The sequence below is a fragment of the Ictidomys tridecemlineatus genome, chromosome 5 (assembly GCF_052094955.1).
Source record: "Ictidomys tridecemlineatus isolate mIctTri1 chromosome 5, mIctTri1.hap1, whole genome shotgun sequence".
In the NCBI taxonomy this organism is placed as follows: domain Eukaryota; kingdom Metazoa; phylum Chordata; class Mammalia; order Rodentia; family Sciuridae; genus Ictidomys; species Ictidomys tridecemlineatus.
The window spans coordinates 7,523,078-7,537,023 of record NC_135481.1 but is presented as its reverse complement, the minus strand read 5'-3'; the positions used below and the strand labels follow the sequence as shown (position 1 = coordinate 7,537,023).

Below are 13,946 nucleotides of genomic sequence, written 5' to 3'. Positions count from 1 at the left end.
GGGGGAAGCCCTGATTCCTGGTTTGGGGTTCTGAGTTTGCTGGCTCAGCAGCCCTCACTGAAGGGGACAGTACACACTGAACACCTACTGTATACCAAGCCTGAAAGCTAAGCACAGGATGGAATGCCCAACCCTCCTCAGCGAAAAGACACTGCTGCTGTCCTCATTCTAGGAAGGTTGGGGCTCAGAGGCAGGACCAGCCACATAATTTATAGGCCTCTCATTCAAAAAGTATTAAGAATTTCAAGAGGGCGAGAGTAGAGCATCAAACCAACCTCAGGTCCCTGTGGGATCATGCAGATCACGACCATGAAGCCGACCCAGCTCAGAGGTCAAAGAACTTGTTCAAGGCCAAGTTGAGACTCAGCCTGGACCTGAGTCCTGAACCATGTCCATAATTGCTTCAAATGCTACTCTGTGAGGCTCTCTCAGCTCCAGTGCTACAGATCTGGGGCTCCCTGGGATCCCAGTGCCCCCATCAGGCATACACACTTGGGGGCCAGTAGAGGCACCCAGGAGTACACAGGTCCTGTCCTCTCCACAGGTAAACCCTGGAGTCAGCTCAGCTCCCTGCCCACTGCTCTTGTGGGGGGGAGGTGCAGCCAGGGCTGGCCCAAGGCAACTCTGTGGCCGTTTCCCTGGACGCTGGCGCAGTGTGGGGGGAGACGCCAAGGTCCGCTCACTGTGATATACGGTGAAATCTGTGGCACTCCTACCAGGGGCTGTAATTCATAAGTTATGGGCGAACTTCAAGACTAATAAATTTGGGAGAGAAGTATTAATGACTACACAGGGGCACTGTGAACTTGGCAGGCCCCAAAGCCTGGAACTTTGCAGCCCAGGTTTTAAAAATGATTTGTGCTACAGCAAGTCTAAACAGAAGCCCGTCCGCGTTGTCTGACTGACCTGCTGGCAATTGTTGAGACTGCAGAAGCCACTTCCTCCTCTCCAGACTGAAGCTGCTGCTGGGGCCGGCACCCCCACCTTCCCGGGGAGCAACAGCCTCACAGGGGAGGCGCTGGCCCCCTCCCAAGGTTCCTGTGACTCATCGCTCATGTCTGCAGGTTAATGTCCAGATCCTGTGTCCTATTGTGAATGCAGCAGGTCTCAGAGCCCTACTGGCCTGAAGGTCATGGAAGGCAACAGACGCTGCCCTTTCTTCATCTCCAGAGTGGCCCAGAATGCCCCCAGTTTGTCCAACCATAATTTCTAATGACCTGAAAATCCCTCCCTGAACACAGCTCCTGGTCAGAGAGAGCTCAGCTAGGGGATGCCCTGGGCCACTCAAGGCTGTGAATCCTTCATGCCTCCCATCCACCCCCACGCTCTGTCCTCAGCCTTAGAGGCACTGGCTGTGCTATTGAGGGCTCTGGGAATTGGCTGTGAAGTGGTAGATGGGGAATGCGTTACGTGGCTGCATAGATGGGCATGTGCAGGGCAGGTGAGCACCTGTGGAGCAGGAGGTGTCCAGGTGATGTTGCATAGGAGGTACCAGGCAGCCGAGGTGGGGTTCCAGGGCTGGGGAGGAGGGACATTTGCAATTGTTCCCAGGGGTGCAGGTTGGGTCCCTGTACAGGAAGCCTGAGCCTGCCTTATTTGGAATTCTCCCTCAGTGCTTTAGGAGGGTGAGAGGTGAGTGCAGACCCCATGACACCTGGCTAATGACATGCACCCCAAAAAGTTGACCCTTGAACCTGCCTCTGCCTCCCTCTTCCTCCTGGAAGTTGCCACTATGTGGGCTGCTGACAGGAGGAGCAGGATGGACAGTGACTCAGAGCTTTGTTGCACTGCTAGAATGTGTGGTGGGATTTGAAAGACTTGGTGTGTTTGGACTCAACTGTGGCTTCCAGTGTCCAGCATCTGCAGGCCACTGGCTAAGGGACAACAATCCCACTCTCATCTTCAGAGCCAAGAGCTCTGATGAGAGAGATGATAAGAGGCACTGGGGAGGGCAGTAGTGTTCAGACCTGCCTCAGGGAACTGGGCAGGCCCAAGCCCCATGAGCCTCAACGGTGAGGCTTCAGCAGGGACAGCAGCACAGCAGCCTCTCACTCACTTTGCTCCACCAGGGAGGAAAATCCAGGATGGGTCTCATGACTGCAGATCAGCCCCTCCTTTTCTGTGGAAGCCAGACCAAGGGGTCAAAAGTTGTTGCTCTTTTCCAGAAGAACTTTCAGAAAGTTCTTCCCTTTCTTAGGAAGAGAGCAGGGGGATGTGGCACATGGCTGAGGAAGGGGATGGCAAGTTTGAGGCTACCCTCTGCAGCTTAGCAAGGCCCTAAGCAACTTAGTGAGATACTGGCTCAAAAAATCAAAAGGACTGGGGACGTAACTCAGTGGTAGAGTGCTCCTGGGTTCAATGCCCAGTACTGAAAAGAAAAAGATAGTGGTTTCCACAAGCCTCAGGTTGGGGAGTCAAGAGTTAGGAGTTTGGGGTCTCTGGGTGTGGACTGTGTGGCAGCCACTGAGCACCAAGAAAGCTGAGCTGCAGGGACCCAGAGGGGATGAAGCCAGAGCCCTGCTTGGTTCAGTTATAGACTGGTAGACTCCATTCAGTCTATTTGAAGAGCTGCTGAGGCTCAGGCCTGGAGGAGCCCTGGAGACACAGGAGCCAGACAGATAGACAAACAGGGCAGTCCTGCATGGGGCCTAGTAGGAGTTGATGTGAGATCCCGAGGGCTGGGTGTGGTGATCCAGGAGCACACAGAGTTGGGTTCCAAGGATGAGAAGTTTGGCACGGTCCAGGCCATCCACTGAACAGTGTGTGGAAAGGCTCAGAACACTAACAGAGGCTCCTGGGTGAAAGCCAAGATGGGGCGAAGGAGGTGAGGTTGGGGATCAGCAGGGATCTCCTGCCACCTATTAGGGGATGAACTACTGTGTTCTTCCCAAATTCATGATGTTGAAGTCTTCAACTCTAGTGCTGGAAGGTGATCTTATTTGAAATCAAGGTGGCTGCATGTGTAATTAGTTAATAGGAGATCATACTGGAGTAGGTAGCCCCGATCCAACATGAATGGGGCCTTTATAAAAAGAGGAAATTTGGACACAGACACAAGGGAGAACGCCATGTGCAGACAGAGATTGGGTGATGCTCCTACAAGCCAAGAAGGGCCAAGGAGTGCCAGCCACCACCAGAAGCTCAGGAATCACCTAGGAACCAGCTCTCTGTTGCAGCACTGAGAGGAACCAACCCTGCCAACCCCTGTTCTCAGACTTCTAGTTTCCAGGACTATGAAAAAACTTGCTGCTATTAAGACACCTAGTTGATGGCATTTTGTTATAGGGGTTCCAGAAAACCAATATACCACCCTAAAGGACTTGGGTGTTTTCCTGAGGGACCCAGGGAACCAGTCAAGGGTGTCAAGGCATGAAGTATTTTGGGAAGATGGCTGTACAGTGAGGAGAAGGGACTGCAGAAGGCACCTAGGGTACAAAGCTGAGATCAGGAAGCCTTGCAAGGTCCAGAAATGGTGAGGACTGAGATGTGAAGATGAAGAAGGGAACATTTCAAGGTATATGTAGGAAGTAAATCCAGCAGGTACTGGTGATGGGCTGTGAATCCCATCTCCCGGGCCCTGGAGTGAAGGCAGGACTTGACAAGCTATGGCGGAACACAGATGAGTGTCCAGTTCAGCATGGGAATATGAACAGCCAGTTGCTCGCAGGTGGGCTACAGGGACGGGGGGCTCCGCAGAGCTATGTGTGGAGAGCGTGAAGCCTGGGTCTGCTGGGAGCTCAGGCCAGGGAGTCAGCACAAGGCTCAGGAGCCTTTGGACTTCATCTGGGAATCTGGGGTCCAGAACAAAAAAGCAGGAATGGCCCCTCATTACTGTCCAGGCCTTGGAGCTCCCAACAATTGCCTCAGTTCTGGATGTTACTCTGGAGAGCCCAGGGCAGGGAGAGTGAGCAAGAACCTGGAGAGTCTGTGCCCTGAGGACTGCCTGTGAGGATGCAGGTGACCATCCCCGGAGGGGAAAATAGTCTGTGAAAGGATGTCGCACCTGGGAGGGCACCTCTCTGTGCATAAAAACCACATCCACGAGGGGAAGGCAGGTGGGGGGCAGGCCTCAACCCTGTCTCAGGAAGCAGGTCTTAGAGCCATTTAAAGGAGGGTGGGCTGCTCAGGGAGGTGCTAAGTACCTCTTAGAGAAGGGTGAGCTGGGGTCTCATGGCCTCTTGGGGGAGTTAGAGATGGGCTTCTCTAACTAGTTTCAGCAGTCCCTTCTGGCCCCCAAATTCTGTGGTTCTAAGATCTGAAAATTTATCAGAACATCACATAGCAAGCTCATTGCCCACACCCGTTCTCAGCAGCATCAGGCCGCAGAGCTTCCTCCCAGCCACCAGTTCCTCATACTTTCTGTGAGGCAGACAGAGCTGGAGCTGAGTCCACTTCATGGAAGGAGCACTGAAGCCTCAAGTCATGGGACTGGGGAGTGGCAGAGCCCATCCACAACCTGCTCATTGCTCCAGCAAGGGGACATGGCATGCCAAGGTGAAGTCACCACCAGACACTGCATCAAACTGGGGTTTTGGGTTCTGCAATCCAAGTTCCAAACCCAGTTCTACCATTTCCTGGATACAAGGCCCTGAGTACATCTTTCAACCACCCCATGAGGAAGGCTCACTTTGTTCCCATTCGACAGCTGGCCAAACCAAGGTGCATAAAGGTTAAATCCCTGCCCAACGCCATAGCTGGCTGACAGAAAACCTGGGATTTGGATCTAGAAACATCTCATTTCTCTACAATGCCCTGCCCTGGATTGTGGCCCTGGTTCCCATTTCCACCCACATTGTGGCCATAAATTTGCTACTATCTGCAAAGCTTAGGTGCTGGGCTGTTCTGGCCCCAGGACTGGGCTTCTTAGCTGGGCCTTGGTAGGTGGCAGTACAATAGGAAAGTCCCAGGCATCCTGACTCCACCTTCTTCGTGAGGTGTCTTTGGATGGCTTTCTTGTGTCTCCATTTCTTCCTCCATAAAACAGGGAAGTCATGCCTCCCCTGTCACTTGCTATGTGAGCCCTAAAAAGCCTCAAAGAGCGGCCTGCACTGCTGGAGCACGCATCCAGTACAAGTCTCTAAGATCATGTTCTAGTTTGGATCAGGGTCACTTGACTAAATGCTCTGTCCTAGACTTGGAAAGGTACTCTTGAGGGCACTGACCTGGCGGTGCCTCCCAACCATAGGCAGAGGAGGGGGCGGAGTCCTGCAAGGAGCTCCACTGAGCCCCAGCATCTGTGCGCAGAATGGGGGGCGCGGGTGGGAGCGAGGCAGGAAATGCCCTGAGACTCTGGGGACCCGGAACTCACCTTGCGAGGGCCGCAGCTCCTCCACGACGCTCTCCGCAGCTGTCTCCTCGTCCCACGTGCCGGCCTCCACCACCTTGTAACGACTCCGGGGCTGGCTGAGCACGTGCGGAGCCTGCAGCGCAGCCTCCCGCTCCGCCGCCAGATCCAGGTCCTGCTGCGCCAGGTGTGCCCGCAGTTGCCGAATCTCAAACTGCAAGAGGCAGAAGGGCTGGGCTGGGTGTGCCTGCAGAGGCAGGGGAGGAACAGGGACCTGTACCCTGACACTTTACTCCTGAATGGGGGACATAGGCGGGAGGAGAGGGCTGAGCATCCAAAGGCCGAATGCTGTGTGCTCCGAAGAAATATCCCAACAACGAGAGTTTCTTATGTTTATGGAGCCTTTTCCAAGTAGTAAGGTGTGATCCTGTGGCTCAGATACAGCATCGCGGGACCCCACTGTGAGGCCATGAGAAGAAACACAACCGTGGTTTGTGGGAAGACCCCTCGATGGGGAGTCAGGAAACTTGGGTTTCAATCTGGTGCTAGCTGCTTGCCCAGATGTACCACTCCCATGGGTGCTTGACAAAATGAGAACCTTGGCCAGGTGCCTTGTACCGACAGGAGACCCAGGGAGACCCAGGGCTCATGCAACCAGCCCATCTTGGTATCACACGCCTGCTTGTCCATCCACTGGCTTCCCTTCCAGAAACATCATTTCCCTCTCCCATGAGGTGTTGGGGAGGATCCTCAGGCAGACGGGATTGGGCAGTGGTCCCTAGCCCTGTGGATGTGGCCTTAGTAATTTCCTTCACCTTCCCCAGTCTTGGTTTCCTTGTGTGTAAATGGAGTCTTCACCTGAGGACTTTAGCTGCTTCCTAAGGGTTTTGTAAAAAAAACAAAACAAAACAAAACAAAACAAAAAACTATACACTTTAATTTTGATTTCTTTCTTTATTTTTTGCTGGGGAGAGCTTCTTAGAAAGGCTTCCAGATGCCTCTTGGGTTTGTGGCTGGGATGGCTGTTTACACTCCCAGCCTTCCCAGGACTTCTGGGTGGAGGTGGGCTGACACTGAAGAGCCTTCACTGCCACCTAGTGTCTTGGGCTCCCATTGCGTTGTCTCCGTGCAGTGAGAATGAGCAGGAGGGAGGGGACTAGCAGAGTCCAGGGTGAGGTTCCTTCCCTAGAAGGTTCTCTAATTGCCACTCATGCCCAAAAGCATATCTCAAGCTCTGAACCACCCCCCCCCCAACCCCACCGGACTCTGGAATATCAGACTCACACCTTCAGCTACCTAGTGGCAGCACCATGTAGCAGTTCACAGGAGTTGCAAACTCAACCTGGCCAAAATAGGACTCCACTTTCCCCCCAAACCTGCTCCTCGGGTGTTTTAATCTCATGTTAGTTAGAGTCAGTGTCTGGTCTGCTCCCCAAACCCAGCTCCACCTCCAAATGCTATGCCAAGCTGCCCACTTCCCACCTCTCCTGCCAGCTGTCACCTGGCCAGCTACAGCTTCTGCATCCCTCAACTGCCATCTGCAACAGGAGCCACAGGGATTCTGGCCGACCTAAACCACCTCATGACACCTGTCCATAGGTGTCGATGGTTTACCACCTCACTCAGGAGAAAATCCAATCTCCTCACCCTTGGTTCACAAATCGGGTGCATTATCTGGCTCTCCCCACCTGACCAACTGCATCTCACCTGATCTTCCCTTTCTCCGCCCCCACCACACAACCTTCTCATTGTTCCATGTGGACACCAAGCACAGGTGGTCTCAGGCCTCTTCCCCAGCTGCTCCCCTAACCCAGATCACCTGGCCAACTCAGAAAGTCCTCAGAGGACTTTCCCTGACTCTCATACCACATCCACCCAGGCACTCAGTCACATCAACCTATGTGATTCTCTACATTTCATTTACCACATTCTGATGATTTTGTGTGTTTAATTATTTATTTTAATATCTTTATTCCATTCATTCATTTTTTTGTGGTGCTGAGGATCAAACCCAGGGCCCCACACGTGCTAGGTGAGTGCTCTATGGCTTGAGCCACAACCCCAGCTTAATTACTTTTATTTTTATGAAAGTAGAATATACACATAACTAAGCATTTACTAACCCTATGGTGGCCAGGCAACAAACCAGCATTGGACAACTTCCCAGTGTCAGTGTCTGTGTGTTTCGGTCTTTGGGACCACTCAGGCTTTCCAGAATTCTCCAGCCTCCTGCCTGGGGATATTCTTCTGTTTGCCTCTGGGCTGGGAGCAGGGCAGGGAAGCAGGCAGAAGGTCACTATTCTAGAGGAAGGAGGCTCAGCCCCGCACCTCTCCCCAGACCCCCACCTTACCCACTGCCTGTGTGTAGAGCCTCCTGGTTCCGTTTCTCCAGAGGGCAAACCTCCTGACTCTTGCAGGGTGGGGCATAGTCTCCTGGTCCTTTAGGATGTGGAAGGGGTTCATAGGGATTTTTAAAACTGTGTGTGAAGAGTTTTAGCCAACCCCCTTCCTGGTGTCGATTCACACCACATTGCCTTCCTCCTAGAGCCTCAGGGTTTTACGGGGAGAATTATTCCTTTCCTCTCACCACCCTTCTTTGTAGGCACGTTACTTATAAATTCTCCATTTTGCTAGATCAGTTACACTTTCTCATCTATTCTCCACCTTCCTAAATCCCCTGAAATCTCTCTCCTTTTTCTCCTGGTGGACAAAACTTAAAGAGACAGTTTACTTCTTATGCCTTTTCCACTTTCACTATCATTTTAGTGAAATGATAGTGCAAAAAGAAAAACAGAAAGGAAAAAAACACAGATAATTATGTGTGGCTCCTCCACATTTTCTGTAAGATCTGTTTACCTCTCTTTCACTTTCAGTGGTGTGCTGATAAGAAAAAGAAGAAGAAAGCCTGATTCACTGTGTATGATAATTTTATAATGTAAATACTCTTGCCATGACAAATTTCAAGTCACTGATATGATGTCATAGGGAATATGGAAGAAATGTACACAAGCAAGGGACAACTCCCCCACCAATGACACCCTTCACCCCCCCACCCATGGAGTATAATCTCCAAAACAGCAGGGACCTTGCCTGTGTTGTTGCTTGGTACACAGGAAGCACTGGGTAGATTGGTAAATGAAAGAAAGAATGAATGAATAAAACTAATTAGTTCGGTTCTGTGATTTCAGACTGAGCCTAACCCCAGTCACAGCCTGAACACCAATGCTAGCCCAAAGCAGAGACAAAGACTGTGCCCTGACCCTGGCCATGCACTGAGCCCTGATCGTAGTCCCATTCTGAGCCTTCACTTGGATCAGAAACGGAGGCAAATCCTGGTCATAGATTTAGCCCTAACTTTGGTCTCAGACTGGGCTCAGACTCTAGACCTCAACACTCAGCATGCAAATGGAGCTGAAAGTCTCAGAGAGAGTTGGTCTTGGAGTGGTCTTTTGTGCAGGGGCAAGGGTGTGAGCCACCTCTCTGGCAGCAAGATCTTTTAGAGGTCATGGAAGGTCCATGAGGTAACCCTGCTGAGCTCTGCTGGGGCCAGGAGCCCCTCCTTCTTAGACAGATCTGAACTTCCCATGGGCACACCCAGCCTGCTTTCTCCAAGGCCACACAACTGGGCCTACAGGCCCTGCTAATGGCTTCCTAGGCCACTCTGAAGGGATGCATTATTGATGGCTTGTAATTGATATGGAGCTGCCCTAGAGAGTCCCCCTGGAATTCAGGCCAGACAGCTGGAGGCCAGGGCTTGCCCAGCCCCAAGCCCACATGTACACACACTGGCACACACACAAAAACAAGTTTTAAACAAAAGATGTGAACTCCAAGTGTGCAGTAGTTCTCCCATTCATTCATTCACTAAGAGGTCAGGGGAAACCTTGTGCACACCATGTTAGAATTGTTATATATTTTGCAATGAAAATTCCTGTCCCAGCCCTTGAAGATGGATGGCTCCAGCAAGATGGAGTGCATGTGAAATCTGCTATACAACAGGGAACAAGTTCCCTATGAGAGTCACAAGAGCTGACCCTGGGGTGGTACTTATGACAGAGGAAACATGATACATACAAGAGACAGATGATCAGCTGGTGGCGGTGGGAGTGGGGGTTGGCAGGTGCCACTGGGCAGAGTGTGTAGCCATGGAAAGATGATTTAAGGATTTCCATCTTTATTTAAAGAGCAAGAAACCACTGGAATCTTTCACAAAGAAGGGTGGAGCAGGGGCAGTGTTGGTGCAGTGACTCAAAGGAGCAGTTTGAAAGGAATACACAGAGGGGGATGGGTCGGATGAGACCTGGGGGATATGGGGAAAACCATTGGGGTTACTGCAGTGCCCAGGTCAGAGAGGACCAGATTTGGACTAGGTGGAAACAGTGGAGATGGAGAGAGGAGGAAGACAAGAGAACTATTTAGGAGGTGAGAAAGTCGGCACAGGGCATGAACTGGGGTGGGGATGAGGGAGAGGGTACCTACTTATGGTGCAGATTTTTATAAGCTTCATATCCAGAGGGTGTGGGGTGAGAGCTGGATGCTCTCACCCTGAGAAAGAATGATTGACTCTTGAGAGGGAAACTGCAGATGACCAAATGGCTCTCAGCTCTGAGATAGGCCAGCGGTCTCAGGATGTTCTAGGGAGACCCTCAGAACCTGACTCCTCCCATACTTAATGTGGTAGCAGGTGCTTCCCCAGCCAACCAAAGGGCTATCCAAAGGTCCTAGGATGTCAGAGCCTCTTCAGTCAGATGGGTAAATTGAGATCTGAAAGTGGGAAGGAGTCCCACGTGCTGGGGGAAAGGATGAGGGAAAGGCTAGGACTACCTGGCGCCTCAGCAGCAAGCAGCAAGCAAAGCCTGGGCCTCTGGCTTCCAGGCCCTATGTCCTTGGGTCACAGGTCTTGTAGCCTCATCAGTGAGATGGAAGGGAATCAGCCAGGGTATAGGGCAGCTTGATGGAATCAGGCTCCAGGAAAGAGCAAGGACAAAAGCCAGGGCTGGAGGCAAGAGCCTGAGCTCTTGGCCCATTAGCCCTCCCTCATTCTGACTTTGACAAAGTCCCTTTTCCTCTCTGGGCCTCAATTCACTGTGTGTCCAATAAGAGGAAAGACTCGTGGAGTTCTGAGTCTCCAGGGAGCTCTCTCTTAGCTCTGGGACCTGAGCTAGGAGGGATGAAGTGCAGGTGTTAGTTAATCCTGGCTGTGCCTTTAGGGCCACCCCGTTCCCTGCTGAGATGTCCCACTCCTAGAGGACCTCCTCTTTAGAGAAAGATACATAATCCAGAACCTTTAAAATGCATCATCCACAATGCAGAGCATACAGTAAAAATTGCTGATCAGGCAAATCATCAGGGAAAAATGATCAACTACCAAGACAAAGAGACCCATGTAAATACTTGAGTTAACAGTTAAAGACTTCAAAGTAACTATGCTTAATATGTTAAAGAAAATAGCAGAATAGAGGGACAAAGTGAATCCAGCATTCCAGCAGAGAATTATAATCTAAAAAGCAATAGAGTAAAACTTTGAGAACATTAATATATAGTAACTCGGGGCTGGGGTTGTGGCTCAGTGGTAGAGTGCTTTTCTAGCATGCACGAGGCACTGGGTTCAATCCTCAGCACCACTTAAATGTAAAATAAAGATATTGTGTTCACTTAAAACTAAAAAAAAAAAAATTAAAAAAAATATAGTAACTGAAATTAAGCACCTAGTTGGATGGGGTGACAGCAGTCTGGACATAGGAGAAGACAGGGTTTTTGAATTTGAAAGTAGGCTTATAAGAATGCCAAAACTTACAACCCAGAAGGAGAGGGGCAGGGGAGGGAATGAATGCAGGATGGATGGAGAAAGATGTGAGATGTGCTCAATTGACCTAACTTACAAAATTAGAGTCCCAGAAGGAGAAGAAGGAAACAATGGGAGGCACAAAATTAAAAAAATCACTGGGGCTAGGAGTGTAGCTCAGTGGTAGAACATGTGCTTAGCATATGTGAGACCCTGGGTTGAATCCCCAGCACCAACAAAATCAAAACAAAAAAGAAATCATGGCCAAAAAGTTTAATGAAAAACAACAACCACAAATACCCTAAGCAGGATAAAAACCCTCACACCCAGACGCCTTGCAGTCAACATGCTGAAAACAAAAAGGGAGAAACGCCACAGCACTCCAGCTCCCCAGGGCTCAAATGGGCCTGGCCTCTGGGAGAAAAGGTGCACAGTGGCTTTGATGACGGAATGAAGCCAATCTTCCATTGGTAAACTGGACTGGCAGGAAAAAAAGACTATCCCCAGTCTTGGACAGAATTAAAGTGCAGTCACAGCCCCACTTAATGCACATCATTAGCAAAGCATTTCTAATCAGATAACCTGACCAGATCAGCTGAGATGCACAGGGAAGCCCGAAGCGTGCATTACTGGAGTGGATGGGCCCCTTCCGTGGGCTGGGTTTTTAATGCATGCCCTGGCAGGGCCAGACCCACTGGGGCCCAGGGTGGCCACACCCAGCTCTTCTCTGCCTTTAATGCTGTGGTTGTGGAGTCCAATTGACACGGGCCTTGGCCTGATCAATGCACACTTTGGCCAGAAGCTCGACAGTATCTAATGCAATGTAATAATTTTGCTCCATCCTATTAGTGCTGTCTGCACAGGCTGTCCTGCCTTCAAACCCATCTGCTATTGGGATGGCATCCAATGTTTATTTCCATTAGTTTTGCCATTGTTGGTAACAATAAAAATCAGGAGACAGTTGCAAACTAATGATTTAGGAGCAGGGTGAAGCTGAAATTGACCTTGGCCCCTTTCCATCCACTGTGAAGATGACGGGTAGTTGGCCATAAATTTAAATTATGGCAAAAGGATAACATAAGTTATTCCTCTGATGGCTAATTTTATCAGCTAAATAGGCTTGTCATTAAAGCTATCGGCTGGGGGCTGGGGATGTGGCTCAAGCGGTAGCGCGCTCGCCTAGCATGCGTGCGGCCCGGGTTCGATCCTCAGCAGCACCACATTACCAACAAAGATGTTGTGTCCGCCAAGAACTAAGAAAAAGATAAATAAATGTTAAAATTCTCTCTCTCTCTCTCTCTCTCTCTCTCTCTCTCTCTCTCTGTCCCCCTCTGTCTCTCACTCTCTCTTTAAAAAAAAAAAAAAAAAAAAAAAAAAAAAAAAAAAGCTATCGGCTGTTTTACAAATCACTTCCCATGTTAAAAAAAAAATTCACTTTCCACAGTAGAGATCTTGAATAATCCAGGTAACAAAGGCTATTGTATTAAGCTGGGGGATTTTGGCCTTTGCAGGAAAAGAGGAACTCTCGGGAACAAACTATTCTCAAGCCCCCTCCTCACAGTCAGGGTAGAACCCCTTGCCTGTTGTTTTCCCGCTATTTCTGTCCTGCAAAGCTCCTTCTCCCAATTATGGAACCATCTTCAAAGGTGAGCGGTTTGTGCAGATCTGTGGACATTCTCTCAGAGATGATGAGCACCAGGGTCCAGGGCAAGGCCAGAAAGGGAGGTGGGCCCCAGTTTCCATTCTAACCCCCCTGCACCTACCACGTCTGCCCTGAATGTGAGTATGGAAGGGAGTGGCCTGATATCACCTCCTTTCCCCGGCCTACCTCTAGCAGAAAGAGTCAAGATTACCACCATGGGTGCAGCTTAGTGATAGAGCATTGCCTGGGTTCAATACTCGGTGCTGAAAAAACATTGTCTTTTGTTTCTTCAAGAAACAGGCCAGGGAACTGAACTGTCCACCAGGCGCCTGCTGTATGGGAATGAGGAAAGGGGAGGGAGTCCTTGAGCCTGTTTCTTTGGTTTATGGGTTAGGTGACTTCTGTAGGTGACTGTTTTCTCTTCTTGGGCACACAGACCATTTCTGTCAGCATCTGGTACTTTAGGTGGGGGACCATGTAACTGAGTCTTGCCAATGAAATAGGGGCAGAAGCAACATCACCACTTCCAGGCCTGGCCAATAAAAGCCTGTGGTGCCCAATTCTCCAGTCTCCTTGCTCACGCACTGGCTGGCTTTAGAAGACCCAGTGGCCTTAGGGGAGCAAGGAGCCACAAGATGGAAGGAGCCTGGGGGCCAGAGTGACTGTAGAACAGAGGATCCTCCATGTCCCACACATTGCAACCAGCCCATGCCATGCTGTTAGTGACAAATGCACTCTTGTATTAGGCTGCTGAAATTTCTGGATTTGTTTAATGTGGCAGCTAGTGGCACTCACCCTGACTAAAATGCCCCACATGGATGCGCTACTTCCACTTAGGGAGATGAGGCTTCAAGGTCTGTTCCCAGCCCTTCCTTGACAAAGTGTACCTGGGCAACCTCTGAGCCTCAGTCTTTCCTCCTGTACAGGGGTTTAGTAGGACCTGGCTTCCCAACCTCAACCATCAACATCAACGTGAACTCAAGTATATGACAGCACATTTGTAAATGATCATCATTATGCAAATCAAATCAGTATTACCTGTACTCTTTCACACTTACCAAGAGCCTCTCTATCTAGTACTAGATTTAGTGTAACACTCACAGCATCCACATGATACAGCCTTGTTGCCTACATTTATCCAATGAAAAGCCTGAGTCTTGGGGACAGAGGGTTGAACTGAGCCCACCAGCTCCCTGTGTTAAGTGAATTTTCTCCACCCTCCAGCTACCTACAGG

General features: G+C 50.4%; 1 protein-coding gene across 10 annotated transcripts in view; it reads right to left on the bottom strand.

Moving 5' to 3' along the window:
* Positions 1-13,946, bottom strand: part of Tmem266 (transmembrane protein 266) — a 109,229-nt gene that overhangs the window by 6,939 nt on the left and 88,344 nt on the right. For 9 of the 10 annotated variants that reach the window (XM_078049177.1, XM_078049176.1, XM_040274645.2 and 6 more), the window contains one exon: positions 5,309-5,531. In XM_078049177.1, the coding sequence (XP_077905303.1) occupies positions 5,309-5,531 (223 nt within the window). The remainder of the gene's footprint in view (positions 1-5,308; positions 5,532-13,946) is intronic. The other variant, XM_005316840.5, reaches the window with a different exon arrangement.